This window comes from Dipodomys spectabilis, unplaced genomic scaffold (assembly GCF_019054845.1).
Source record: "Dipodomys spectabilis isolate Male_0828 unplaced genomic scaffold, ASM1905484v1 ptg000104l, whole genome shotgun sequence".
Taxonomy (NCBI): domain Eukaryota; kingdom Metazoa; phylum Chordata; class Mammalia; order Rodentia; family Heteromyidae; genus Dipodomys; species Dipodomys spectabilis.
In genome coordinates, this window is record NW_024870781.1 from 678,882 (window position 1) to 703,026 (window position 24,145).

At 46.5% G+C, this 24,145-nt stretch overlaps 2 protein-coding genes across 2 annotated transcripts in view; one reads left to right on the forward strand and one right to left on the reverse strand.

The window, feature by feature from the left end:
* Txndc5 (thioredoxin domain containing 5) overlaps positions 1–4,461 on the forward strand; it is a 29,347-nt gene extending 24,886 nt beyond the window's left edge. The window contains exons 8-10 of the mRNA XM_042687137.1: positions 1,698–1,780; positions 1,860–1,989; positions 3,080–4,461. Coding sequence (XP_042543071.1) covers positions 1,698–1,780; positions 1,860–1,989; positions 3,080–3,202 — 336 coding nt within the window. The 3' untranslated portion in view covers positions 3,203–4,461. The remainder of the gene's footprint in view (positions 1–1,697; positions 1,781–1,859; positions 1,990–3,079) is intronic.
* Positions 4,462–4,544: 83 nt separating this feature from the next.
* Bmp6 (bone morphogenetic protein 6) overlaps positions 4,545–24,145 on the reverse strand; it is a 172,923-nt gene continuing 153,322 nt past the window's right edge. Inside the window, exons 3-7 of the mRNA XM_042687135.1 lie at positions 23,679–23,827; positions 22,741–22,938; positions 7,121–7,197; positions 5,755–5,865; positions 4,545–5,664 (exon numbers count right to left, since the gene is read on the reverse strand). Of these exons, the coding sequence (XP_042543069.1) occupies positions 5,515–5,664; positions 5,755–5,865; positions 7,121–7,197; positions 22,741–22,938; positions 23,679–23,827 (685 nt within the window). The 3' untranslated portion in view covers positions 4,545–5,514. The remainder of the gene's footprint in view (positions 5,665–5,754; positions 5,866–7,120; positions 7,198–22,740; positions 22,939–23,678; positions 23,828–24,145) is intronic.

Here is a 24,145-nt window from a genome sequence, read left to right on the forward strand (position 1 = left end):
GATAAATGTGAGGGAGTTTGCTGTGAAGTTTTGGCTGCTGCCCAGCCCCATTCGGCCTACACCACAAGTGCCCAGGGTTCCTTCACCTTAGCACAATATGGGGTGTGGCCACAGGATTGATTTGGGGGTGTTGTGCACGCGTGTGTATATATTTCATCTGCTAGGGGAGCTTCTGATGTACCAACCTGCTGTCTTCATTCACTCAGGTAGCTTCATGTTTCAACCAAGCCCTTGTTTTATTTCACCCACTGGCCTGTGCTACCAGGAAACAAGACTAAACACCTAACACATTTCGTGCCTGTGCCAGGTACAAGTGTATAGGGGAAGGTGTCACGGGCTGTGACAGCATGTGTGCACAGAAGTCACGTTAAGTGGGGAGATGCAGCGGTTTGGGCCCAGAGGAGGCCCGGGAGCTGTCAGCAGCTATGCTGGATGCAGCGGGATGGTAGCAGGCCAAGGAGCGCAGTGTAAGATGCAAAGATGGGGACAGATGGAGCTGCAGGGAAGAAGCCAGGGGCCAAGAACTTGGTCCTGATGGCTGGGGAGCCCCTGGAAGGTTTGGAGATGCGACCTTCAGCTGTGCCAGATCTACTGTTGTCTTGGGCCCTGGAAGACAGAACCTGAAGGAAGGGTGAGAAAGGAGATGGAATGCAGCTCTTCTGAGCACGTCAGGCAGGGGAGGGCAGGAAAAGAGGTGGTTCTACAGGTAAGGACTCACGAAGGAAGAAGGTGTAGTTTGGTTTCAAGATGAGGGTGCTTAGGGGAGAGTGTGTCGCAGTGTGGAGCATTGCAGATCTGCATAGGCGGGTAGCTTTGCGCTGCAGGTGACATTAGTCAAGGGTAGTTGGCGTGTCTCCCCCAGGACATCAGAGGCTCGTTTCCCAGCTACTAGCCCTCAGCGCTGCTTGCTCGCCACTCACTGGAGTTCTGGTTTGGAAGTGGAAAATGCAGCAGGGAGCCCCCTTGTCCCAACAGCCCACTCCCCGTTGCGCCTTCGTACAGTGGGGACAGCCTGGGTGTTAACAGCTCATTTGCTTTCAACAAACGATCCCGCAGCTCTGTGTGGTGGTTATTGAAGGTCAGCCCAAACTGCAGGCCATTACATGTCAGATGTTTTCATCACACAACCCTTTCTATTTATAATGAGGCTTTCCACCATGAAGTGGCCTCGGTGAGTGCGTGGCGCATTTCTGGATGTAAAGAAGGGCAGTACTGTTGTACAGGGGCCCCACCTGGCCTGAGAACCCTGAGCGCAGCATGTGGCGAGGCGTCACGAGACAAGGTGCCCACCATCTCAGAGAGGATCGCAGGCCCAGCTGTGTAGGAACCCACAGGCACAATCCTGTGAGAGAAACTTTGTTTAAAGCAAACTGCTTTGGATCCTGTGCAAAGATTCCCCATCTGGAGCTTGGAAGAACATTTTTCTTACTTGGGATGTAGGAATGGGAAGCAGCCTGTGTTATGTAAAACACCCACTGTCCCCATGCTGCAGTGTCCCACAAGAAAGGCACAGTTGTACAGTGAGTGTCCTGTACGCCCATCGCAGCAGCTCCACGGGCTGCAGCTGCCTCGTGCGTGGCTTGTGCAATGCAAGTGACTTTGGAGCAAGACAGGCACTGTATGTGGTTCCTGGAACATGGTATTTCTCGTGCCTCAAGTGATGTATTTGAACCTGGCCTTCTCCTTCCTCCCTGAAGGGTGCAGTGCTGGCCCTCACTGAAAAGAACTTTGATGCCACCATTGCAGAAGGAATAACTTTCATCAAGTTCTATGCACCATGGTGAGTGGCGGTTTTGTCCGAGTGCCCCCATCACAGCATGTTTCCCATGCTTCACAGCACGGTCACTGTCTGTTCCCAGGTGTGGCCACTGTAAGAACCTGGCACCTACCTGGGAGGAGCTCTCCAGGAAGGACTTCCCTGGATTGGCAGAGGTCAAGATCGCAGAAGTGGACTGTACAGCTGAGCGGAATGTCTGCAGCAAGTACTCGGTGGGTACCTGGGCGGGGGGCGGGACTGTGCCCGGGACACTCGGGACTGTAAGACCGAGGTTGCCACTTCTCATCTTCCAACAAAGCTTTGAGCTGTGTGGTTTTCAGAAGCAGAAGAGACTCTGCGAGGTAGCATTCTAAGTACTCACCAGATGTTTCCATGCAGACTGTGGGCTGAGCTAGGCCGAGCTGCTGTCACTGCCCCAGAACTGTGGCCATAGATCCCTGAGGGGTGCAGGAGGGCTCACAAGAGCCAGCACCCTAAGCAAAGGCACCTGTGAGCCTGACCTTGCCAGAGTGCCAGTGGTTGGGCCATTCCTTCAACTATGCGTTCTCCCTGTGCTGTTCACACACACAGGTGGCCTGTAGTTGTCATTTGTGAAAATCCATTGAGGACCTGCCCACCATGCACAGAGCTGGTCGCTGCCCTTGCTCACAGTCTGCAGTTGAAGTCTACCACTTGATTCACATCCTGATCCCCTTTCCTGCTTTATTTTGCCAGCTCAGGGCTTGAACTCAGCAGGACATTGTCCTTGAGTTTTGTTTTGTTTTTTTGCTCAAGACTAGTGTTCTACCACTTGAGCCACAGCTCCACTTCCAGCTTTTGTAGTGCTTAGAGTTAAGAGTCTTACTGACCTTTCTGCCCAGGCTTGCTTCAACCACAATCCTCAGCCTCTAGAGGAGCTAGAATTACAGGTGTGAGCCACTGGTGCTCAGTTGCTTTTGTTTAATCTTTTAGTTTTGCATGGGGCAAGCTGTAGATGTTGATCCTTATACCTTACCTTCCACATAGCTGGTATTACAGTCATCATGCCCAGCTTGTTCATTGAGATGGAGACTGCTAGCAATCTTCAGTCCTCAAATAGTTGGGATTAGAAGTGTAAGGTATCGCAGATGTGCATGTTCAGCCTATTTCCTGTGTAAGTAAGCCTATTAGAGGTAGAAAGAGTCACAGTGACTAGCCCAAGCTTCAGTGCATTAATTTTATGTTGTCTAAGCATCTTCAGAAGTCAGCTGCAAATTTTCCAGCCTCAGCTACAGGAGGTTGTTTTCAAGGAATGGTCTGCATGTGCTTTTCTTTCTCTTGAAGGTGCGGGGGTATCCCACATTGCTGCTTTTCCGCGGGGGTGAGAAGGTCGGTGAGCACAGTGGGGGCAGAGACCTGGACTCCCTGCACCGCTTCGTTCTGCGTCAGGCGAAGGATGAACTATAGACAAGCCTGCTGGATGTTACCTGTCCTGCCTGGTCTCTGGGACCCAGGGTGTGGACTCCTACATACAGATGTCTGCGTTTCAGATGGTTTTCCAGAAAGCTAAATGTACTAAATTCATAGTATCTTCTACCTGTGTGTTTAGGACAACACACTAAGATTCCTAAGTTTCTCTCATAACTCTAGGTTCACTGTGCAAACTAAGTGTTTGTCAGGGAGACCCCCCCCCCCCCCCTTTCAGTCTTCTCTTGACAAATTAAGTGGTTTCCTTTGAGCCAAAAGGAGTCAAGTCAAATGCGGAACTATTTTTGGCAAAAGCAGCGTTTAAAGAGCAGTATTCTGAACTCATGAGTTCTGGAAAGCTGCCCTAGAGGCACTATTGATGTTTCTGTGATCTGAAGGCCGCACCGACCTAATCACATGCTTGGGCTAGAGTTTGGAGATTTCAAAACAAAGCCACAACTTATAGAAGATACTGTGTGATCAGATCAGACGCTGTCACGATCCTTTGTGGCTTCACGTGCAGTGAGAGATTGATCTGCTCATTGTGAACACGATTACCTTGTCTGTAGAAAGTGGGGCTATGAGAGTCCCACGAGGCAGGTCCTCTATTATGTATAAACTCGGCAAAAGATTCTGCCTGAATTTGCCATGAGTGCAGTGCCAGATGGTTTTTCCAGGCCTGTATACCAGAGACACCACACATCTCTCTGGGAACCTGATAGAAATCATTTCTGATTTGTTCCCAAGTCCGTCCTTCTAGAAAGCTCACTTGTATTCTGTCCATCTCCAAGGAGCTTGACCTTCTAATATGTGAATAGGATTCATTTGACCTCAAGACCAAAGACTGAATTCTGCAGTGATGGGCTGATGCTTCTGTCCTAATTCATGCCATCCTTGAGTGTTGCATCTGTTGGACTAAGGTTAAGCTGTGGACCCCAGGGAATCGCTGTTCATCATGGCCGCTCTGTCCAGCGCCCTTCACACCCCACATGCACAGGCTGCGGAAGGACTCAGAAACCAGACCAGTGTACTGTCTGAGGCAGAAGGTAACAGCAGTTCACACTTCTCCACCCTCAACAAACCTTTATTATACCTGGTTCACAGATGTCCTTTTAAAAAGAAAAGCAGTGTTCTGCCGGAGGAGCCCACCATTGTGAATGGCGTCAGCTTTGCATCAGGAATCTTGTATTGAAAGAAAATCAAAGTGGTACAATTTTGTTTACACTATACTTTCTAAATAAACTTTTTTTAAAGAAAAAGTCTGGTCTTTAAATGTTACAGATGGGTATAAAATAATAAATTATAGCTTCTATTTACAAAAAAAAAAAGCTGTAAGTGCAAATAGATTATAAACGTATTTAATCAGTTTAGTATGAAATTGGTTTCCCAGTACATGATTGTGAGAAAGACTTTTAAAAAATATTCTAAAGATTTCATCTGAGCCTTGCTTTCTACAAGAGACATTGTGATTCTGGTTCATAAACAGCACACGCGTGGCTTTAGCCCTTGTGGAGGCAGGGTGCCCTTTCCCCACTGGTAACCCTGCAGCGTGGGTAGCTACTGTACACTAAGAGGCAGAAGGCTGTGTGAGTGAACTAGACTGGGTGCTTCTCAGAGCCAGTCCCATGAAGAGGTGTAGCACTGCTTTTCACACTACCTGGTAAACTGAAGGCCACTGCCTTCCCCCATCTCCTTCCCCAGCAACTGTGCCACTTTGGGTCCTAACAATACAACTGTGGGAAGGGGGAGGTGTGGACATGGGTTGTTTGGACTGAATAGTTTTATGCTATTTTATACTAATACAACTCCAGCACAAATGTAGCCACAGATAGACAAAAAGGCACTTCTAGAGCCTGCTTACAGTCCAGGCTGTGTGAAACTATCCTTCCTGGCATGAGATCTATGAACAGGAACACCACCCCCTCCTCTGTGACAAGTCCACCCTTCAAGATCATTAATACTATGAATAGCTTGATCTAAATTAAAGCTAAAACTAATTTGGGAGTGGTGGTGGCATTCACTATTTGTGCATTACTGAGACCTCATACTGCAAATGTCCAAACTCAGTTTCTTACAGACACGTAACTACTCACTCGCAGTTTTTTACCTAGTGAAAAGGATCTCATTAATGAGATCTTTTTTACCTAGTGAAAAGGATTTCATTAATGAGATCTAAAAATCTTCATTGGGCAATAAGGCACCGGCGGGAGGTGGTTTTGGCCTCTGTCCCATTTCCACTGTGCTTGTATGGCTGGTAAGGCAGGTGAGTACAGGAATCCGAGTGGAACAGGTGTCCCCAGTGACGCTTCTACTTAATGGCATCCACAAGCTCTTACGACCATATTCCTGTATTTTTTCAGGATGACATTGGAGTTGTCATCAAAGTAAAGAACTGAGATGGCGTTCAGTTTGGTTGGTGCGCAGCACGGTTTGGGGACATACTCAGGATTCATAAGGTGAACCTGGTCCAGAACAGAAGGGGAAAGGGAAGCATTATTAATGATGCGTGGCTGGGGCTGGATTCCCACTTAGAACTGCACCCCAGAGCTCACCAGGGTCTGCACGATGGCGTGGTTGGTGGCGTTCATGTGGGCGTTGAGCGGGAAGGAGCACTCCCCGTCACAGTAGTTGGCAGCGTAGCCCTTCGGTGCGATGATCCAGTCCTTGACATGCAAGCACAGGAAGCAGCAAAAGGTCAGCACACTCCTACTGCCTCTGCTCCCAGGAACCCCGTGAGGAGGGAGCATCGTGGACAGGTGGCCAGACAGGTGCAAGGAGACAAGCATTTGTCCAAGTTTACAAGCGACTGGCAAAGCTGGGGTGTGGAGTTCGGGTCTGATTCCTTGTCCCTGTCCCTGCAGATCCACGTGGACTTAGCACCTGGGACTGCAAGTGGCTAGCTTTATGATTAACTTAGGGTTACAGCCTAATGCCACATGACATGAAAACTTTCCAACACATCTTGCTTCGCCGACACCCAAACTCAGCAGCGCAGTGAGTGGGAGCTGCACTTACCGCCATCTCCGGAGAGGATCTGTATATCACTAGTTCAAGGCAAGTTCGAGATTGAAAGGAATAATATTTTTTCCATTGAATGTATATTGCTTTGGTTCCATCATAAATGTGAAAAAAAATCCTAAGTCAACCCATTGTAAGTTAGGGACTATGTATTTGGGCCCAAAGATCTCTGTAGGAGCTTATGGCGTTCTTGTCAACTCACTTGCATATAGAAATGATCTTCTGGGATAGGAATGTAGTTCAATGGTAGAGTGCTTGCCTGGCATTGTAAAGGACCTGGGTTCTATCCTCAGTATTGCAAAAGAAAAAAAAAAAGGCAGAGGGGAAAAAAGGAGGCAAGAGAAGGAAGAAGAAAGGAAAAAAAGATGGAGGAAGAAAAAAAAGGTAAGGAAAAAGGACAGAATTCCATCATTTATCATCCTTAGTTGAATTTGCTTCATACAAACTAGTGGTACCTGTCAGATAGGAAGCAAAACATTTGTGTTCTGTATAGGTTGAGCTAATTTTTAGCCACTGGAGAAATTGGTGTTTTTTTCAAAATGTTGAAACAAAATTGGTTTAGTGTCCAAATAAATCTGTATAGTTGCAGATGATACAATGGCAGAAATTGTATTATATACCCATCTTATATGACCTGTAGCTTTGAAAGAATGAGGTAAGAGTGTTAGAGGATATAAGTACTGACCATGAGAGTCTCAGAGCCTGGGACGCCAAGAAAAGCGCTTGTTACACTAGCAGGCGAGGCTTTCTCTGACGCCCCAGCAGTCTGAGCATTTGTGGGTGCTGAGGGCATCCCTGGAGGTAACCATCTTAGCCCTGAAGCTCCAGGTCCTTACTAACAGCAGCTATCCGGTGAGAACGAACTACTCAGAACCTTTGCCCTCATGGCCAAGAACTCACCTGCCATCCTAGGTCTTGGAAACTCACATAAAGCTCATGCTTCCTGCAGGCCGTTTTCAGTTCACTGCTGTTGTAATCTGTTGGAGAAGATTGAGAGGTCCCTTGATTTAAAAACTTACAAACTGGGTGCTGGTGATTCACATCTGCAATCCTGGCAGCTACTCAGGAGGCTGAGATTTGAGGATCATGGTTCAAAGCCAGCCCAGGCGAGAAAGTCCACAAGACTCTTGACTTTAACTATCAACAAGCTGGAAGTAATAGGGTACTAGCCTTGGCCAAAAGTTCAGGGACAGCACTCAGGCTCTTATGCATGTACGCAAGCACGCGCACATGTGTGCACGCGCGCGCGCACACACACACACACACACACACACACACACACAATAACTACCCACAAGAGTTTGTCCCAGACCAGCCACGTTACAAGGGACAGCTGTGACACATGGTTACCCACAATTCCACTACCAGTGGTCTCTCAAGTTTCCAAGAGTGTTTCCTGTACTCTCCTCTGCCCATTCTGGGGGTCACTCCTGATTCCCTGTTGACATGAACAGACTCCAAGTCATACAGATAAGTGTTATGCACTGACAAGATGCCTACCAGATGGTATTGCCTTTTACAATTGACTGTGCCAGGCAGGATTCAGTTTCAAACATGGACCCATCCAGGAACTGCATGGGCTTTTAAAGATATGTGGTAGGTCAGGAGAATAAAGTGCTACAGAGCAGAGCCCTACCAAGGGGCTCAGGAATGGGGTGGAGGGAGACACAATGTGGGGGCCTGCTAACTAGCTTTGTACTCCTGCTATTGTTGAGCTCTATTGCTGAGCTCTTTTGCTTGCACTAAAGCAATGACTCTGAAGCTAGGCAGAATCTGCTAAAAGCTCAGGTACCTGTGTAAGTCATAAGTCACCAACCTGGCCTAACCTAATCCACATCAAGAGGCCTGGGAAAAGCTTAAGGGTCAGAATAGCTCTTCCTTGACATGCCTTTTGCCTGGTCCCATGGAAGATAACGAAATGAATACAAAGAGATTCCATTCTATCCTCCAAAAACATCCACTGAGTGGTGTGAGAAGTGAACACAAGTAGCTCAAATGCAATTCAGAATATGAATGTCAGGGGACCGATAGGTACCACTGGAGTTAGAGAAGCGACAGGGCGACAGGAGAGGGAGAGAGGAGCTCTGTTGGAATGAAGAGATGGGAGAGAGTCACAAAATGGATGACCCAGAATGCCATCCACAGTGGTGTAGACTTTCTACTGGAGGCACACTGAGCATTTGAAAGTTTCTGAGCTAGAGTGATAGAGTCTTGATTCTAAAGGATTCATCCATCTGTTAATCGTGTCCGAGAGTTCTAGAGAGGCCAGAGAGATGTGGGGGTAGGGGTGAAGATGGGAAGGTGAAGGCTTTGGAGAAAAGGTTTTCTTGTAAATAGACATCAGTGAATACTGAGCCTTGATCGTGGGTAGGCTACCCTTGCCCCGTCAACGCCCACTTGAACTGGACTTTCATATTTGCATTTCTGGACTTCCTGGCCCTGAATCATGATGTTTGTAAGGAAAAGAGACAAACAGAAAAACCAGGTCAGTGACCTATGCTAGAACGAAAGATTCAGGCCAACTTTTTGAGGGTGTGTTCATTTTAAAGTTACTCATTCTGCCCACCTGCCCACCTTACTTCACCTCACCCAACCACTCAAGCTATAGCTTCAAATACTCATGAAAAACCACACTGGAGGCAAGTTTTCCGAGAGCCAAGAACTCTCAGTATAAACCACCATTGCGTGGCAAGGCAAAAACCGCCTGCTAAAAATAATGCCTCAACCAACATGAACCATCCTCCACAGAGAAACAAACCCTGTCAAGAGGGGAGTTGGAGAGAGAGGACTCCAGGTTAAGAGTCATCTTTGGATGAGGCTACAAAGGAAGAGTACCTAAAATAATGGCCGAGATAAAACAAGGGCTAATCTGGGTGGTTACAGGTTCATGCCTGTAATCCTAGTTACTCAGGAGGCTGAGATCTGCGGATTCATATTCAAAGCCAGCTCTTATCTGCAAATAAGTCAGCAAAAAGGTGGAAGGGGAGGTATGGCCCAAGAGATAGAGTAAAAAAGTGAAATATGGATACTGAGTAAGTAATACCATCTTCTCCTAGTTGCCATGTGGAGACTTCTGAAAACTCTAGAGGTGAAATAGGTCATTCTTGGACTTGCAGATGTGTCGTGTAGTTTAGCTCCAGAGAATACTGCTTTTGATTGCCCTCATTGTTCACACTAAATAACTTGCTTTGCTTATGTATAACACAAAGCAAAGGTTAGGTCTCCTTCCTCACGCCGATCTTGTGGTTTTTGCCTTTATAAGCTTTGTGCTAGTTACACTGGGCTGTAAGTTTTTGGGCAGCAAGTTCCCTTGCAGCCCCAGGCTTTCTAATGAAGACTCTCTATTCCACCTCTCAAAATGTGGCTTCTCTGTATCTTGCTGATCGTTCCTGTATAAGAAAAGCTAAGAGAGAAGGAGGTGATCCTGAGATCAAGACCTAGTACTAGTAAATTTAAAAAACCAACAACTAGAAACCATAAGGCCAAAATATCATGGTAAAAAACAAAGATTAAAAAAAATAGATGTGAATGAGGGATTGACTCCCATCTTATTCTCTCATGTCAAGCAAAGCACCAGGTATCTGCTCACATGCGTGTACACAGGCAGGTCTCTAACCTTGGCTTAGCTCACCCCAGGCAGAGCATTCTACTCTGGACCTGTCCCCAGTGCCCTTGTCCCCTAAAAGACCACAGCCCATTTTTTTTTTTTTTTAATTTTCTGCTTCCTTGTTCAGACCTACATAAACCTGGATCCAGTCCCTCCTACAACCTCTAAACCTGCAGGAAGGTCTGTGCCCTCGCTGGCAATCAACACTCCTACCCTGTTGAAGACAGAGACTGGTCTATTCCTTTTCTGTTCTCCTCCATTTTCCTAACAGTGAGTAGGGCCTAGGTAGTACACGTCTGTAATCCTAACCCCAAGCTATTTGGGATGGCATCCAAGGCCAGCCCTGGACAAAAGCATAAAACCCTATCTGAGAAAGAACTTAAAAAATAGACTAGGAGTATAGATGGAACACTTGTCAAGCAAGCAGAATGCTTCAAGTTCAATCCAAATAAAGAAATAAAAAGGATGAGTTAAATATCAGACTAGACATAACTAAAGTGAAAGAATTAGTGAAGAATTAGACATAAATAAGTTCAATGAGTCCTAAGCAGAACACAGGAACACCCAAATATGGTGAATCTGTAGCATATTGAACAGAAAGTCACAGTTACCCAGAGGTTAGAAGAAAATTACTGACAAAGCTATGCCTAATAAAACATACTTAAAAATTAAATATCATAAAAATGATGTTGTTGACTACAATCTCCTACCCAGGTGAGGGTGGAGAGGCTTGTGTGTTGTTTTGGTTACACAGCTTTTTGGAACCCATCTCTTTGGGGGTGGGGGAGGGAAGACTTCCTGCAGTGAGAATTAGGGTCCCATTTCCCATGGCAGACACCTCCCTACCTTGCTGCTCAGCAGTTCAAGTTCATGACTGCATCAGAGCCAATCAAATGGGCTGAGAGAAAATCTAGAAAGGTGGCAGCTAGTATCTAGGGGGGTGGTTCCAGTTAGGAAACAGTCAGGAGGATATTAGAAGAGCAGAAAACAGACAAGATCCACTTTAATGGAAAGTTGAAGAGGAACATCGTGAACACCAGAGGAGAATGAGGAGCTAGCTACACAGGTGGTGCCCTAGGGGCTGTTAGCATTAGCCTCACCTCAGGTCCTCAGCTCCACCCAGACCTGAGCTCTCCCCTGCCCTAGAGCCACCCCCATGGAGCTGGCCGCTCCCTCTCTTCCACCCAGACCTACTTTGCATTAGAGACTGGTCCCAGAGCTACCCACCTGGACAGGGGCAGATACCATAATGCTCCCTATCCCAGGGGAGATGTGGCCCCTCTAATAAACCTTATAATAATCTTTCTCCTGTGCCTGCCTGCTCCTTGTGGTCCCCTAGGATGGTCCTGATGGATCCTAGCAGGGGCAGGAGGGACTAAAGTAGGGTCTTAGATGTGTGGAGAGTTGCAGGGAGTTTCCTGAGGTGCTTTGAGAGTTCATAGTAATTGCCTGAATGGGCCTGGTTCCAGCGATCTACGGTGTAGGTTAATGGCTCTGCCAGGTATGGCTTGCAAGGGGGAACTCACCGGTGGGCTTTCACATGTTTAGATTAAGATTCTCTGCTGAAGCCCAGCGCCAGTGGCTCATGCCTGTAATCCTAACTACTCAGGAGGCTGAGATCTGAGGATCGTGGTTCAAAGCCAGCCAGGGCAGTTAAGTCCATGAGACTTATCTCCAATAAGCCACTCAGAAAACCAGAAGTGGTGGCTCAAGTGGTAGAGCGCTAGCCTTGAGCTGAACAGCTGAGGGACAGCGCCCAGGCCCAGAGTTCAAGCCCCACAACCACCACCACCAACAACATAAGATTCCAGGCTGAAGAATTTTGGGCAGGTGGGGATGGTCAGTGGGCCATGCTGTGGGAGCAACATTGAAATATGAGAACAGATTCCCATCAGCCCCAGGGGTAGGGTCCAAAGCACATACCTGTGACTCCATTTTTTAAAAAAGTTTTGGTGCCAGGATTGGGGCTTGAATTCACAGCCTGGGTGGTGCTGGCATTCTACCACATAAACCACAGCTCTACTTCTGGCTTTTTGTGCTTAATTGGAGATAAGCGTCTCATAGACTTTCCTGTCTAGGCTGGCCTAGAATGGTAATTCTCAGATCTTGGCTTCCTGAGCAGTAGAGTGAATGGTGAAAGGATCTGTCACATCCATCCCAGGGGACCACACAGAGGCATAATAAACCTTATTATAAGGTTTATTAGAGGAGCCATATTTGCCCCAGAGAGAGAGAGCTCAGGGCAGCCTCTACTATCTAGGTGGCAGCAGGGTCTGGGGGTTAGGAAGTGAGGTAGATGGGAGTTCAGGTGGGTCTGGGTGGAGAGAGGGAGGGGCCTGCTGTATGGTGGGAACGCCAGGGCAGGGAGGGGTCAGATCTAGGTGGAGCTGAGGACCAAAGGTGGGCATAATGCTTACAAATAATATTGAGCCTTGGGTGAAGGCTAACCTGTGCTCTTCTGAGCTTGCCTCTCCAGTCTTTCTGTTGTTTAGGTCAGTTCCTTGATATCCTTAAAGTAACTGACTTTTCTCTTTAATTTAAGAGTCCATTGCTACTACATGCAACTGAGAGGCCTGTAATATTTGTTTAGCTTTCACTAACGTGCCCTCTGTGCAAGGACCAAAAATCTTCACAAAGTCCATCTTGGCCACATAAAAAGCAAGAGATGTCTACAAGACTTTCCTCTGCGGTCAGGAAGGCATGGGCAATATGAAATAATAAAGAATATATCTGGTCTTTGTTGCCAGTTCTTGGCAGAGCTTTGAAGGCCCTTGGAATTTCCTGAGATAGGAGTTTCTGTGTGATGCTAATGAGGCCCCAGGATCTGTGGCTCCAGATGGGTCCTTAGTTAAGATGTGGGCCAAGGACAAGATTACAGGGTTAGAATTTGAGGCTAGCCTTATCTCTGGAGAAAGGGTATAAGAATGAAGACTGAATTCAATCATGTGGCCAATGATTCAATCCACTGCCTGGCAATGAAACTCCTACATGCCAGGGTTTGGGTAGGGCTCCTCCCATAGAGGTAGGGCTAGTAGGAGATAATTAGTCATGGAAGCTCCACCCTCAGAAGGAATTAATAGCACACTGTGGGAGTGAGATAGGACCAGATTAGTTACCTTGGGAGTGGGTTGTAATAAAGGAAGCCCACCTCACATGTCTGATTTTTTCTCCCCTCACATACGATTTGCCAATTTCTGATGTGTTCTTGCCACTCAAATCCATCTGGCAGAGCCAGAGGCCTTTATCAGATGTGGCTAGCTGAACTTGAACTTTCCAGAATCATGAGCTTACAATAAACCTCTTTTTCTTATCAAGTACTAGGTCCCATGGATCTTGTTACAACAACACAAAACAAAGACTCCATAGTAGAACTCTGGCTATGGAGGCTCAGTGGTGCTTCCCGTGTGGTGAACACTTGGATGTTCTGAGGGCATGGTGCACCCAAGGAGGATGTGGGAGCCCCAAGTCCTCCCCTCCCCCAAACACTGTTCTACAGACCTCTGCATTTGGCTCTTTCTTGCTGAGTTGTCTCCTTTATAATACCATGATAACCATTAAGCATAGAGCATTCTTGAGTTCTGCAAGCTATTCTAGCAAATTATCGAATATGAGTGTTCATTGGGACATCCAATTTTGTAGGCAAGTCAGAAGCACGGGTGACTTGAGGACTTTCTTTGGCTGGCACCGATTCGCCCCCCCCGGCTGGGTACCTCCCTGCTGGAACATGTTCTGTCTGCACTGACTCCATGTGGCTTTTGTCAGAATTGAATTGTGTTGTCAGAACAAGAAAAACCTCTTCACATCTGGATTTCTAGTTTCTCTCTTTGCTGGTTGGAACCAAGATGACACAAAGGACTTTGCTCCACGGTTTTCTCTGGGAACCTGCTGTTGATCTGTCTTGCTTTGTGCCCAACAAAGGGAACTTTCTGGGGGGAAGAACAGCTATGTCTTTTAGAGCTACACAGTAGCATTTTTGTTATTAACTAAGGTTTGGGCCAGAGAGAGAAAAGGCAGGAATTCAACCCTCTTATTTTTCTTCTCACAGATACTCTCAGGTCACACTAGAGTTTCCTTGTAATTCCGGGGTAAGTACTGGCGAAGGATGTACAAATGTTTGTGAAGGCGCTGCTTCTCAGAACACTTGTTTCTGTGGCTCACGGGCCGGTGTCCTGGGTTCTACAGCAAATTATGTAGATCTATTTTGATTTTTGTTTTTCTAGATGGATGGCTGCTGGAAACACCTTCCCCTCACCCTTACCATCTTTGATGTTTGTCTAGATGAAGGTCGGAAGAAGGCTGAAAGTGAGCACACATATCTACTTGGGGAGAGAGAGGATGATGGCATCTTTTGTCCAAATGGGTACACCAGTCAAGGGCAAGGCAAGAAGAGAAAGCTAGCTGAAAAAAAGGAAGCCCCAAGCCACGACAGCCTAAGCCTGATGATGACAGCCCTGTGGGCCACCTTCAGCATTTGACTAGCGGGTAGCCTGTACCCAAACCATGGAAATCATTAGTTTATGATTATGTACAGTGCAATACAGAGGCAGAAACAAATGGGTGCCTGACTGGACCCAGTTACAGTGAGGGATGTGCCAAAGATAAAGACTGTAGGGGAGAGCCCTCTCTTCTGTGTGGAAAGGGCAGAATGTCCAGCCTTTGCAGGGAGCAGCTAGCTGGGCCAGCACCAACTCCTGGAACCCCTATCTCCAGCAGCAGCCACACGATGTCCCACTGCCACGCCTGGAACATGGGCTGTGTGTGGATATCATGGGAATGGCCCTCCACAGCCTCAGGGAAGATGTCTAGGTGAATTCACTCAGCCTTTTCTGTGTCTGGTTTTCCTGAACAGCCAGACACATACAATGCAGGGCAAAGGAGCCATGTTAACAGCACAGTTTGGACACCAAGTTCCTCTCTGAGCCCATCACACCGGGTTGTGGAATGAAGGTCACCTAGTAGGGCCAAGCCTCACATGAGCAGGCAAGGTGCGCAGCTGGACTGACCCTCAGGGCCCTCAGGGAGGCTGGGCTGCCAGGCACTGGCACGAGGAACAGGTGCACACAATCACGGGAAGCCGAAACTCCAGGGTGGTACCGGCAACTGAATCCTAGTCCAGACCCCAGGGGCTCAGCAGCCCCCCTGTTGTCTTTTCCAAGCAGAGAGCTACTTGAGGTTGTCTCAGACAAGGAAAACCACCAGTATGGGTGTGTGTGGGGGGAGGGTAGGCTTGGGGCTCCATGGTGCCTCTCCCAGCTTTACTGAACTTGAACTTGAGCTACAAACTTGCCTCAAAGGACGCTCCCCCCCCTTCTTCTTCCCCACTCCTGAATTGACTACTTTTGTTTCCCTTTGCTCCTAGGATGACATAGACAAAACAGTGGCTGTGAAAATGGCACCTCTTTCTTCACTGACCTGGCTGCTCTTTCCATATCTCTGGCCTTATCAGCCCTGTCTTATCCAAAATAAGTCTCTGGCTCCCACTCACCCCACAGAATCAATACAGCCATTGAAGGACACAAGAGATGCCCGCTCCTTGTGTCACTGACACTAGGGGAGGGCAGGGGTCCACATGGGGATTCTGATTTCTGGTGTCAGTCTCATAGCACTTGATTTTGTTTACGACCTGGAAGGTTAGCCCTCAGGGCTAACAATGAGATCCTCTTCTGTTTTATTCTAAGCTTTCCAAGATCTCACGGAGCTCCATTTAATCAGACTATGATAGAGTCTCAACTCCTGTCTTGATTATAAAATAATAAGGGACCTAATTGTCTTAAAAAAAAAAAAAATCAACCCCCCCCCCCCCCCGCAAAAAAAAAAAAACAAACCCAAACCAGCACCATGGCTTTAATATCAAATATCCAACAGGCTCAAGTTGAATGCTTAGTCCCCAGCTGGTGATGATATTTGGAAAGTGGTGGAAATTTTCAGAAGAGCCAGCTGGAGGTAGAAAGTTACTGATGTTGAACCTTTGAAGTTTATACCTGGTCCACAGGCTGTTCCTTGCTCTTTGCTCATCTGGAGGTGAAGAGATACCTCTGCCACATATTTCTGCCCATCACGATATTCTGCCCAACCAACTGTAGACTGAGCTCTTTCAAACCGTGAGCCAACACAAATCCTTCCTCTAAGTTGTTCTCTTGGGTAGTTTGGTCAGTTGACACAAAAATAAATACAGACAATTGATAACAGAGGAGGGGGTTGTTTCTGTGGCTAAATGTGAGTTGTGACCATGCAGCTCTGAGGCCTTTGGAACTGGTTTGTGGAGGAATTTGGGAACATTTGGAAACATGGGCTAGAGATACTACAGAATTTGTTTCCCTTATTGCACTGTAGTCCCATACTTCCTATTTATGCCCCTATTCCTCCCTTTCAGAACAACAATGTTTATCCTTTATCTTTGTATGCTGGAAGTATGAGACTTTATTTTTTTTAATTTATTTTGTACAAAGGCTCACCGCTAAGAATTTGCCTTGAGTCCTAGAATGGAATTGGAATAATGTTGGAACTGTAGAGACTTTGGGGAGCTTTGGAGAGGGACCAAACACATTTTTACATTGTAAGATGGCCTTGAATCTTTGGAGGCTAGGAGTGGAATCCTAGAGCTCGTGTGTTGAATACTTGCTCCACAGCTGGTGGTGCTATTTGGGGAGGGTGGAGACTTTAGGAAGTGGTGTCTAGATGGAGTACGGGGGTCACTGAGGGAATACCTCAGAAGGTTACACCTTCCCCATCCTCTGCTCCCTGTCTGTTATGAAGTGAAGAAGCTCTTCTACCACATGTTTCTGCCATCATGATACTCTGTCCAAATGCCTTGCGGCCTTGCAACCATGTACTAAATCTTTGAAACCATAAGTCAAAAGAATCCTTTCCTCCTTTAAGTTGTTCTCAGGTTATTTTGGCCACGGTGACGCAAAAGTAACAAATGCAAATAGACAGGGCTCCCCCTTAAAGATGGAATTCAAAGCCTCCCCATGCTGCAACCATCTGGCATTCACTCTTTCACTTCCTAGACTGAGAAGCCTCCTGTGCCCTCCCGGAGCTTGGTAATAAATAGTGAATTATTCAAGCATCTTGCAGCATCTGTTTACGCCTCTTTGTTATAGGTTGTATAGCCTTCATCTGAAATACGTACCTAAAGTTTGTTTTTGTTTTTTAAAGTTTGGGGATATCTGCATAGACTTTATCAAGTGGAATATCTCAAACTAGAAAATCCAAAATCTGGAACTTTATGAGTGCTCAGAAAGGTTGAGATTTTTGGAACATTTCAAATTTCGGATTTTGTGATTGTATTCAATTTCTGTACTGCCTTTGCAAATTATAGGTTATTTGCACATTCCCAAGGGTTTGTTACCCAGAGAGAAGGTAGAAAGAAACTTTAGTGTTTCATATCTTGACAACCATTGTCTTAAAATGATTTAATGGTGAAATAGAGTGGAGAATAATAAACATGGCATTTGAAATGACCTTAACTTCGGATTCACTAAACCTATACCGCTCTCCATCTCTGTGGAAAATGAAGACTGCAACTCATTAAAGATGGTCTGAATAAGCCTTTCTTTTTCTTTTTTTTGTGGTTGGTCATAGGGCTTGAACTCTGGGCTTGGGCTCTTCAACTCAAGGGCATGCTCTACTGCTTGAGCCACAGCGCCACCTCCAGTTTTCAAGTGGTTTATTGGAAATAAGAGTCTCATGGACTTTCCTGCCTGGGCTGGCTTTGAACCGTGATCCTCAGATCTCAGCCTCCTGAGTAGCTAGGATTACAGGCGTGCCATCGCCTGGCAAGCCGTTATTTCTTAACAAAGACATCTGAAAGCTAAGCTACAGGTCCTAAAAGATCAAAATGACAATTAATGGTTTGTTGTTGTTGTTGTTGTTTTTGGTCATGGGCTTGAACTCAGGGCCTAGACGCTGTCCCTGAACTTTTTTTACTCAAGGCTAGCATTGTACCACTTTGAGCCACAGTGCAGCTTCCAGTTTACTGGTGGTTAATTGGTGATAAGAGTTTCAAGGACTTTCCTGCCCAGGCTGGCTTTGAACAGTGAGATCTCAGCCTTCTGAGTAGTTAGGGTAACTGTGTGAGCCACTGGTGCCTAGAGACAATTAAGTTTTAAGCTCAAAATGACAATTAAATTCCCAACTTTTTTGAAGGAATAATGATATAATTTGCCTCACTTAGGCCATGTCAATTCCTTCCAGGCCTGAGATTGTTCATGGCGAACTCACTCAATTTTGGCATCCCAACTCATAGGAGCCAATGTTGAATTACTAGAAACACTGTAAGAATGAGATTACAGTCTGTGGAACAAAGTAAAATCAAGAGCAAAAACGTCACATGGTCACTGGCTTATAATCTGAGCTGCTCAGGAGGCAGAGACAGGAGAATTGTGGTTTCAGCCTCTCCTGGAAAAAGTGAATGAGACCTGATCTCAAAAACAAGGCAGATGTGGTGGCTCATGCCTATGATCTCATCTACATGAGAGGTATAGCTAGAAAGATCACAGTCCATGGCCAGCTCAGGCAAAAGCATGAGACCTTATCTAAAAAGTCAAGCAAAAAGAGTGTAGCTTAAATGGTAGATCACTTGTCTACCAAGTCTAAGGTCCCAAGTTCAATCTCCAGTGCCACTAAACAAAATAAGTGCATAGTTATATTTTCCCCAGGGCCCTTAAAGGTACATGTTTGTGTGAGTGGGAAAGAGCTAGAAGGAGAATTTGCTCTAAGAAATGCTCACTGGTAGCATTGGGGACGATGACAAATCATGCCCCAGGAAATGCAGGGTCCTGGGAGGGTGGTATAGAGAAGTGGCAGAGCTGGGTATTGACAGTACATATATAAACATCAAGAATGAGAGAGACAACTCCACCTTTATAGGAACTATTCACAGTGACAGCTAATGCTTCCACCTGTCATCTGACAACATGTAGGTCAGTGCTGAGCCATGAGCACCAGCAGCCAGTTGGTTAACATGGCAGAAACCTCAGACTCACTAGCTGACTTGGCGGTGTCTTGTGATGATCCTAGAAACTTAGCTAGGTAGACCTTAGATGTAAGTGCCTAAGGAATCACTGTTCAAGGCCTTTGCTCATAGACCTCACAGTAGTAGCAACGGGTGTCACAGTCCCCCAAGAGACGAAATAATGAATCTAAGAGACATTCCAGAGGAGAGCGAGACAGCACAGCAAGTTTTCAAGAACTGGAGACTAAAAATGTTAACTGCCAGATCCATGAGAATGATCGATGGGCTGCTCAGGGCATCCTGGTCCATAAGACCAATCAAATGTGCAAAAGCCATACAAGTGACTCTCCACGCTCGCTGGCAAAGTGCAACCCACCTAACATCCATCATTCCTGAGCAGCTGACAGCTGCCGAGTAAGCAAGGCCACATGAAAAGCCTCCTGGGAGACTTCCTCAAACCACCCACAGTCTAGCGCACGTGTTTGGAGAGGCCAGCTTGAAAGGCAAGTACTTGTGCTAGAGTACCTTTTTTTTTTTTTTGGTGGGAAGTGGGGAGGAGACAGATGGATGCTCCTTCGCTTGCTCTCTCAGGCAGCCTCAGCTTAGTTGCTAACATATTCTCCTATTTCCCTGCTGCTCTTCACCCCGATGACAGGCAATCTGATGAATGATGCTCACTGCTTGACCCAGATGCAGGCCAATCCCCACTGGGCTGCTTCTGCACGTGGTTACTTCGGGGAAGAATCAATTCCCTGGGAGTGTATGGTGGAAGATGGGGGGCAGCAGAGGCCAAGCAATCTCTGCCTTCAACCTTGTGAAGGATTTACAAGGAGAAAATCTGCTGGAGTCACACCAGACACAACAACTATTCTGACTCAGTACCCAGCTCCCAGTCCTGCAGCCCCTCCACAGGCCTGGATGGGGGGGGGGGGGAGGGTGGCGGCAGGGAGGGGAGTACAGGAGACAGATGTGTACTCCTCCACACCATATTTCTGGAAATTCCTTCTTGAGGGGGAACCTCTTCCCCTCTTAACAGAAGAATAAAGAAAAGCGAGTATATAAAGCGTTCTTCCATAGGCCAAATACAAGCAGTTTTCTAGCTCACGAGACAGGGTCTTTGAAGAGAGTGGGAAGAAGGGGAATCCTTTGTATTAACTCTTTCTGAGGGCTTTTAAGGCCAAGCAAACCAGGCTCCAGTGGCTCATACTTGTAATTTTGTAACTCAGTAGGCTAAAATCTAAAAATTGAGATTGCAAGTCAGACCATGTGGAAATGTCCATGAGACTCTTATCTCTAATTAACCAATAAAAAGCTGGCAGCAGATGTATGGTTCAAGTGGTAGAGTACTAGTCTTGAGAGAAAAAGCTAGTACTCAGGCTCTGAGTTCAAGCACTGAGCCTAGATATACGCACAAGCATCCATGTACGTACACACACACACACACACACACACACACACACACACACACACACACACACACACACACACACACACACACACACACACACACACCCATTAAGCCAGAGGGATTTGGTAAAAACTCTTTAGTCCTGGATCATAGAAGGGAACAAAACAAATTTGGGAAAGAAAATTTGAGCTGAGAGTGAAAAAGGGGTGGAGAGACCAAGGAAAATTTGGAGCATTTTGCAACTCATTACAACCCAGATTAACATCACTCTCCATACCTCATTTTAACTCATCAAAAAAAAAAAAAAAAAAGGTGAAAGGAACTTGGAATATAATCATTGGGTGACATTGTTAAAACTCAAACTGGACAACATGTTTTCTCAATTAAAAGAAATTGCTATAGGTAGCAATTGAATCAAGTGAAATTTTAATTTGAAAAAACAATGAGCAATTCAAAGATGCTTTCTGGTCTGGGTTCCACGTATGAAACAGACCACAGTTCATGAATGGATTGAATCCTGCCATGGGCAAACCTCACTGAAGTGCCCAGGTCATTAGCTCTATTCAGGAGGCTGTCTCTGAAAGGAAGAGAAAAGCATGCCTTTCTTTTTCAAAGTTCCAGTCATGATTGTTCACAGACCATCCATGTGGTGAGTGCCTCACAAAAAACACCAGGACAATAAGAAACAAAATGTCATAGCACACTGGGTGGTAGATTCTCGAGTTCTACATCCCAGTTATTGGTTAAAGAGATGGCTAAGTCACAACCTAAAACTTATGAGACCCTTCTCCCCAGAGAAAGGGTGAGTACTTAGGAAAGTTAACTCTAGGTACTGAACATGAGATGTCTAAACAGCTGCTTGGAAAAATAAATACATGTTCTTGAAGGATGATACTTCTAACATACACCCTTAGCACTTCCGTCCTCCTGGGGTGTGATTCATCTTGACGGCTATTATAAACCAGATTAAACGTATTTTCATATAACCCCAACTAGTATGCAAGGTGCACACCACCCCCACTTTTGAGAGAAGAACACTGAGGTTCAAACAGGTTGGCTTTGTCCAAAATCATAAGGAGCAATCCTGTGAACATGTTCCTGATTGCAAGTCTTCAACATCATACTTGATTCCTGTGCTATGCAAACAGTCAAAGGAAGCCCAGAACTTGCAACACTAGGTGTAGCGTAGGAAATGTCTGGATTTGAACTCAAAAGCACTTAGCTGTATGGTCAGCTGTGTAGGGAATGTCTTGATTTCCCTTCCCCTCTCCATCTCCACCTCCCCCAAAGCCACTGCATTGGAAAGACCATGACACTCAGGCTTCTGAGGGTCATTTCCTATCTCTTGCCCTTGGATTTGCCTCTTTTGGTGAAACGGGGCTGACTCAGCTCTAGCTCCAAGGGTGAACCTACAGAGCAGGCGTGGCTAATCAGAGCACCTTCCCAGCTTCTCAGCCTAGAGGACATGACAGAAGCATTAAAGAGCATTATAGCCTGGCTTTCTAATGAAACTACTACAGAACAGGGGTTCTCTATCAGGGTTACGGTTTCCAAGGCTGATGAAATCCTAGAACTGTAGGGTGCCTATTCAGAGATTGTCTTTCTGAAAATTCTACCCATTAGGGAAAGATGCGAGGAGAAGAGGGAAATGTTTAATGCCATGTGAACCCATGGATCCAGCAATGGCTAAAGGCAAAACCTCTGAACCTCCTAGTTAAGTGGCCAACGAAATCCATTTTAGAGACTGTTTGAAAGTTTACTTGTCATCATTTCCAGCTAAGAACACTGATAAATACACAAACACATAGTTTGAAACATCGTAGTGTGAAAAAATGATGGGAAGGGTGACATTGACCAAGATGCACAGTCCTCATAACCTGACGTTGAATTTGAAGCCCGTTTGTACAATTAAAGATAATTTTTTAAAATATTCTTTAATCCTAGCTACTCAGAAGGCTGAGATCTGAGGATGCAGAAAAGTGCATGAAAATCTTACCTCCAATTAACCACCAATAAAACCAGATGTGGCTCAAAGTGGTAGAGCACTAACCTTGAGCACAAAAGCACTTAGGTCCTAAGTTCAAGACCCAGGACCAGCAAGCTCCCTCCCTAGCAAATACTGCATAAACTTACCCTCAGTCTATGTACACAAGTTGCATACATATTTCCTTAAACTCAGGTCTTGTTCCTCAAGACAAGCTATTATGAATATGCAAATACTTTCATATCTGATGTTCCTCTGACCTCGGTCCTCATGAGTTTTGAAATAAGGAAGGCGTACTACAACAAATAGAAATTAAGGTATTTCTATGGTTTCGATATGAAAAAAAGAATCGGAGAAATCTAACAGAACAGAAGGACGCTTGTGTGGAAAGAGGCAGCCAGGAGATCTGCAGCCCGAGTCTTTTGAGCAACAAGTAGTCCACGCCATGGGCCTCCTAGGAGTCTCTCCAGAGGGCAAGTGACTGTGAAAACTCATTGTCGCCCACAGGTCACTGCATTTGTCATGCGGAACCTGTTCAAGCAGAAGAGGTTGCATTTGCACGCACCTGAAGCGCTGGAGACCCGGGACACGTCTTGGGCGTGAGTGGAGCGATCTCGACTCTGTTGTCGGCGCCGACTGGAGGCGGATCTGGTGGTGCGCACGTGGACCTCACTCACTTTGAAGAAGGCCACCATGAAGGGCTGCTTGTCATAAGGGCCGTCTCTGCCCACCAGGCCTGCCACACGGGGGTTGATGTGGAGCCCTTGAACACAAAGCAAAGCACGCCCCTCTTTATTCAGTGGCACGTGAGCCTTGGAGCTACACCACAAGTGACTCGTCCTAGCACCCTGACAACTGGTACCAAAGAATGAGTGTGAGGAAGAAGTTTTATGCACTCTCCACCTCGCTGTGGATGGGGAGAATCAACACTCTCTGCCATGTGTACCTGCTTCACACCAAGGAGCTCTCAGGCTCTGCCACTGCTACTCACTCAGCCATGTTCATGTTCCTTCTGATCTTATTTCTCCCCAGTCATTGAAACCACTGGGGAGTCAGGACTAGTCACATCAGGGAACTGAACTTTCCTGCTTTGGGAGAAAAGGGCTTCACAAGGATCTCCTTGGCTAACCTGCTGGGCAGTCAGAGTTCCAGGGCAGTTCCTGTCTTCTAAGATGAAAGCCCAGGGCCTCGCATATGCTGGATGCGTGCTGTGCCCCCGAGCTACTTCCCTAGACTGCCTGCCTTTTTCTCCCCATCCTCCTGTCTTTCCATCATTGCTCTTGGATCGTGGGAGGTAACTTGGTGCCAGCCTGCCCCTGAGTCCTTGCAAGGAGTCATCAAGGGGAAGGTTTGGTTTTGAGTATAGACACGAGGGAACAGCAAGCGAGATCATGCTGGAGCCAGGACTGGACTGTAAAGCATGATCGTAAGACAACTGCTCCCGAGAAAACGAACAGGAACATCTACAGGCCCAGTCTTGGCCGTGGGCAGCCCTCTGCTTACCATCCCGTGTCACCACACTCAGCTGCAGCCCCATGTTGTGCTGCGGGGTCACCACCCACAGGTTGCTAGTGGCTGTGATGTCAAATTCCAGCCAGCCTTCTTCCGAGGCCCACACAACTCGAGTGTCCAACAAAAATAGGTCCGAGTCTCTGAAAAAAAAAGAAAAGAGAAAGAAAAAACAGAGCAGGGTGAACAACGCCGTGCCTGGGTCTCACCGTGTCATGTCTACTTGTCAGAATAAAAAAATGTCAAGGTCAGACTGTGCCCATCTGTATGACCGGCATGGTTCTGCTTGGCGTGACACACTGTGGGACCTGGGCATGGCACACGACCATGTCATATGACAATATTCTTCAGGGACGTCGCTGTCACCTGTACACAAAAGGTGCCGCCCTTCCCCCTAAGGCTGTTGTTTCTCACACCAAAGACATTCTTGGAATTAAAGTGTAAATAAACATAGCGCATTT